The sequence below is a fragment of the Cherax quadricarinatus genome, chromosome 37 (genome assembly GCF_038502225.1).
Source record: "Cherax quadricarinatus isolate ZL_2023a chromosome 37, ASM3850222v1, whole genome shotgun sequence".
Taxonomy (NCBI): domain Eukaryota; kingdom Metazoa; phylum Arthropoda; class Malacostraca; order Decapoda; family Parastacidae; genus Cherax; species Cherax quadricarinatus.
The window spans coordinates 9,075,429-9,081,169 of record NC_091328.1 but is presented as its reverse complement, the minus strand read 5'-3'; the positions used below and the strand labels follow the sequence as shown (position 1 = coordinate 9,081,169).

Below are 5,741 nucleotides of genomic sequence, written 5' to 3'. Positions count from 1 at the left end.
TTTAATTAACCCTCTAGAATCACTGAATACGAAAGATCAGTGAGATATGCTTAGGAAAACTGCCGTTTTTCACCAAATAAAACATGTGGAATTCACTAAAATTCCCCACAGCTCCAGTGGTGCAGCCACGGGATTGCAAGGTGTGGGAGGTGGGATGCGTGGAGAAGAGGACTTAGGGAGCTAAAGCCCACGATGGTTTTTATTTTTAATTAATGGCTAATTTTCACTGCATTATATTGATCAGTGCTAGGGAAGCACGACAGTTTCATTTATTTCTCATACACACTGAAAATTCACATTTATTTTTTTTTAAGAAACAGTTTTTTTAGTTTTTTCAGCATATTTTGATTTTTAAGCTCTCCCCCCCCCCATTAAAATCCTGGCTTAATACTCCCAAGATTATAAAATCTTAGCCCCCTTCATGCAAACTAAACCCAATTTTAACTTCATACAATGACTGTGGAGACCCGATGCCATTCCAGCCTTAACAGTCCAGCAAAAGAGCTCGATACTATTTCGGTCCTGAGCTCGGAAGCGTTCCCCCTCTCCCTACATTTATGGAAAGCTGCCATCGTTTTTCTTTACCTGACATGCCTGCAACTTTTTCCTTATATAGCTTCATTCCCCACTCATTCTTGTCTTCTTAAATATAGGTATTTAGAGTCGCAGCAGTGGCTGACTAGTGAAAAACATTTCCTTGGTGGGGTATTACTCCTTTCAGTGGTAGAGCGCTGGTGTTGTGAAAAACGCTAGGCCACGGTTGAAACCTCGGCACTCTATTTGGAATATAAAAAAAAATGCATAATGATAATTAATAAAGGATATTTCCTTGGGATATTTTAGGTGCCATAAAATAAGATCTTGTGGAAGCAATAGTATTCTTTGTAAGAGTATCAGACACCGTTAAACAACATAGCCTAATGTGCTACAGTACTGACCTTGATTGTTGTGTTTCCTGGGTCCATTGATATGTCTCCAGGACCCACTGATATGTACCATGGACCCAATGATATGTTCCCTGGACACACTGATATATTTTCTGGACCCACCGATGTCCCCTAGACCCGTTGCTCACCTACTCCGCCCAAGACGAGACACTCAACCGGTCACAGAACATTCATTAGAATGAATCCTATGAAATACACAAGAATTCTTCTCGAGTTCCTATGTATTACAAATTTATTTTTTCAGTTTTAAAGTTTACGGGAGCTTTGAAATTCACTAAGAGTGGCATATGTACTGAACAATAATAACCTTGATTCTGGGTTAATTGCTTATCGCAGCCCACATCGTAATTACGCCCTAAACTAGCACACTGCCTTGACGTCAAAGAAAAGGGTTATTTTAACTAGGGGAAAGCTCTAAGCTGGTAATGGTCACAGCGCCTGGGGAATGGGAGGATTTCAGGTTCGATCCACGGAAGGGGAAGATTAAGATTAAGGCATTAAGGGGACCAAAACTATATATAACTCGTCCTCCCAAGAAAAACTTGGATGGTAATTCTCACGTAACAGTAACTCCATTAAGGCGAGCAGTGTCAACAGCAATGGTAATGAGTAGCTTATAAAGATCTTGTGGAAGAGAAGAGAGACCACGTTGATGTTGATGGAGAGTAAAGAAGACATCATAAACTCGAAACTTAGTAGAAAGAATGAGCTCGTGAAGCAAGAGGGAGGTATGATCAGGAAAGGGAGTGCCCAAGGAGTCGAATTTGAAGAATTGGGAGAAGGAAGGGAGCAAAACTTGTTCAGCAAGACAGTGCCGTAGAAAGAGAAGCTGATTCTTACAACGCCTGGAAGCAATGAGAACAGCCTCATAAGAACAAAAGAGGGATTTAAAACGAGGGAAGAACAAGAGAACAAACTTCAGCGTCTTATCTCAGTAACTCCATCTCAGTTACGCTCTCATAGCTCCTGAACTCATAATGAATTGTTGGGAGACATTCTAGTCTCTCAGCTCAGACAGTTTTCACTATTTCATGTTTGCAACTCATGCTGTGATGGTATATAACGAGGGAAACGCCCAGCTTTCAGTTAATAACTATTACTTCATTACATTAATTTATGAATAAGAAAAATAAGCGATGTAAATTTTATCATTACAGGCTTTCATTAGGATGAGTGAAGACGCAGAAAAACATGAGACGTGAGTTGCAAGATTTCTGTCACACCAGCCTTGATAAGCTTCTACCTTGAAAATGACAAGGTCAACACTGGATCATTACAGGTAACGGCATTAAGGTACCTGGGGACGAGGAAGGACTAGGTTTTTTTTTATGGCGCAAAGTGCATGGAAGGCCATCGGTGTATTATGATTTGTGACCGCACAACAACAGTGAGGCTGATCCATTCATAAGGGCCTTTTAAGCCTTCACAGGGACACAAATTCTTTTCTGTTCTAAGGGCCCTTGCAAAGTTATGTTGGTATTAAGGTAGTTGGCAACCAAGTGATGAACAGGGACGAATGCCTGAATATAAATACCTGAGAAGGAAGGTGAGTGCCAGTCCAGGTTGATCACTGCTGCTGCTGGTGTAGGGGCAAACAGGCTGAGCTCAAGCAAGCATGAGGGTCCTAACAACTCTCGTGAGTATTGTACAACTTTACTGCAGGAAACTTAGTTTTGCCTATCGTACAACACCCCAACACACACCACTTTTTTACACTGCTGAATTCACAGTCTAAGAGCTATTACTCTACTTCAGTTTATTTCGAAACCTAGACCCAATGTCTACTAAAAGTCTTTCTGGGATGAGACCCTCCCCCCGCACCACTAAAGTCGACTAATACTCGGGTACCTACTGACTGCTAGGTGAACAGGTTCAACGTGCATAAAAACACATGGCCAACGTTTCCACAAGTGCCGGGATCGAACCCTAGTCCCTTAGCTGCAGACCGAGCCACCAACTTAAGAGGTAATAGATAAACAGAAGGGTGGACGGGGAAACCACGGCCTGTAAACTGGAGGTTAAGATCCAAGGTTCGGCACCAGCAAACAAATTGTGCAAATCCGCGAGTACACACGTCCACCAGCAATGTCAAGAACCATCAAAACCCCAGAACCCCACAACCACTACAAACTTTCCAGTATTCCATAATGAGACGCGTTATTCAAGTAGGAACATAAGCCAAACAAATGTGTACAAATATCAACGGGATCCCAAATAAATTCTTAAGATTTAAATTAACGAGTAAGTAGAAAATTAAGTAATGTGAGTGAGGCTGTAAAGAAAAAAGGCGAGAAACGGGATTACGGAGAAGGTTGATTTATAACTTCAATATTTATATAAATTCCAAAATACGATGATTTTTCGGATGATATTATTGTAATCAATTACGTAGGGTTCCAGGGTCTTCGTTGTCGTTATATACAACCCATCAGAAAATAACAAAAGCAAAAATGAAGTTGAAGAAAAGAGGCTGTAGAATTAAAAAAATTGTGTAGAAAATGCTAATATGAATAAATGATAAGTTTCCTGACACAAATACAGACAAATGGTAAACTTAGATATATCACTAAGGAAAAGCTAAAATTCATTTATCAAATATGCAGAAACACTGGAAAATGTAAATAATGATAATAATGGGACACTACGTGTTGTGCTTCTATTATTTTGAATTCACTAACCAAGCTTTAATCTCACACAAGAACGGCCACTCTCATATAATCATGCTTTTACAGTCAGTGCAGTGCTTTCAGAAAAAAACTTATTTAGTTTTCACATGAGTGATGCAGTCCTCGCAACAGTATCCTCAACTCATGATCCCCAAGTAATGAACATACGTCACTTACGTCGTGTTCGATGCCGTCATTGTTCTTCATAACATCCTACCCTTCAGAACTGTTAGAATCATATACAGACTCGTAATTATAGTACAGTAAACTTGCAAACATTATGGCTTTGTTTCGGGCACAAAGTTCCTTGTTTCACATGCAATTTGACGATTTTTTTCGTACTAGACTATTAAAGAAAAAGATGCTAGTAAAAATGTAATCACCAAAACACAGTACTGAGAAAATTTTTATCATTTCCGAAGTATCGTTTTTGACTGACTCTGAAATGCAACTTTTCATCACACACATGCATTGCTATGACTTACAAGTGTTTTGAGTAAACATTAAGAATTCCTCATTTGGCGATAATTTCTACTTTGCGATCACCTTGGAAGATTTATGCATGAGAATATATATTTTTTTAATTTACTTATTTATGAATTAATATAAAAGTGTTTATGTGCTCAATTGTTTTAAAGAGTCCGTACAGGCGTGTTGATCATTACAGGTGGTGACGCTGGGGTTGGTGTGTGCTGCTCATGGAGGCGGCAGCTATGGCGGAGGTGGAGGCCATGGCGGTGGAGGCCATGGCGGTGGAGGCTATGGCGGTGGAGGCCATGGCGGTGGAGGTCATGGTGGTGGTGCTAGCATAGTTGCTGCTCAGCTTGTTGGCCGACACTCTTCCACAACTGGTGGTGGTGGTGGTGGCGGCGGCTATGGGGGCGGCATCAGAGGTGGACGTCAAGGACCTAGTATAGTTGCTGCTCAGCTTGTTGGCAAACATTCTACCACAACTGGTGGTGGTGGTGGCGGCGGCGGCTATGGGGGCGGCATCAGAGGTGGACGTCAAGGACCTAGTATAGTTGCTGCTCAGCTTGTTGGCAGACACACCAGTTCAGGCGGCAGTGGTGGCGGTGGACACGGTGGCAGTTTTGGTGGTGGTAGCTTCGGCGGCGGAAGCTTCGGTGGTGGCAGTATTGGTGGTGGCTATGGTGGCGGTGGCGGTGGCGGTGGCGGTGGCTATGGTGGAAAAGGTGGATGGTAAATATCAGGCAACTTGTAGCTCTATCTTTTTCATCAACAATCAAGAGTTAGCTCAGCAATCTCATGCTACGTCCTCAACTAGTAAAGGAATTGTCAACATACTTGTAAATTTTCAGCTAGTGAAGGAACTATCAACATACTTGCAACTCCTCAGCTAGTGAAGGAACTGTCAAATATACTTGTCATTTGCTATTTCCGGACTTTAAGCCACCGATGGTTTCAGGTAGAGAAACATGTATTTCTAACTAATCCTGTGACTCTGAATTCGAATCTGAACTTAGTTTTGTCCTAAAGCTGGACACTGTTGCCGGAGAACCATACTGAACACGTGTCAAAAGCCTCAATAGTTTGAAAATATGTTTATACAATGAAAATTTGTGTGTATATATATGAGTTACGTTACGAAAGATTAGTTTTTACACTGAATTCGCCATATTTAACATCTGTGTATAACATAGTACCTATGATTGTTATGTAACATATATCATGTGGTTCTTCAGGATTAAACAGCCAATATATTGATCATAAAATCCCATTAAAAACATTACGTAGCAAAGACTAAACAAGCTCAGGATTCCTGATCAGTGCCTTAAAATTAACTTTAAACAATAACCAGTTTGGTTTCTGTATAAAAACTTAAATTTTGTTGGAAAGTGTAATTGTTTGTCGTATGTTGTGATGTAATTCCTCCAGAGGGACTAATAAAAGCCTGTTTCATATTTTTGTTTTTCTTCAATGCCAGAGACGAGTTTTTGTTAGATAAATAATATCAGCACGTTGGAAAAAAACTTTCTAACAGCACGTGTCAAATTTGTACCTTTCAAATATTACACTGAAAATAAGAGGCGGCAACGGCGTGATAAACTCCAGCCGATGACAAATACATAAATACGCAGAACATGTGCATAGAGCTTACCCAAGTCAT

The 5,741-nt window shown here is 40.7% G+C and overlaps 1 protein-coding gene across 1 annotated transcript; it reads left to right on the top strand.

The window, feature by feature from the left end:
- The first annotated feature begins 2,492 nt into the window (after window positions 1-2,492).
- LOC128702341 (ctenidin-3-like) lies at window positions 2,493-5,535 on the top strand. The gene is made up of 2 exons (XM_053796558.2): window positions 2,493-2,583; window positions 4,281-5,535. Exons 1-2 carry the CDS (start codon window positions 2,563-2,565, stop codon window positions 4,815-4,817), a joined length of 558 nt encoding a protein of 185 aa, XP_053652533.1. The 5' UTR covers window positions 2,493-2,562; the 3' UTR covers window positions 4,818-5,535.
- Window positions 5,536-5,741: the final 206 nt, after the last annotated feature.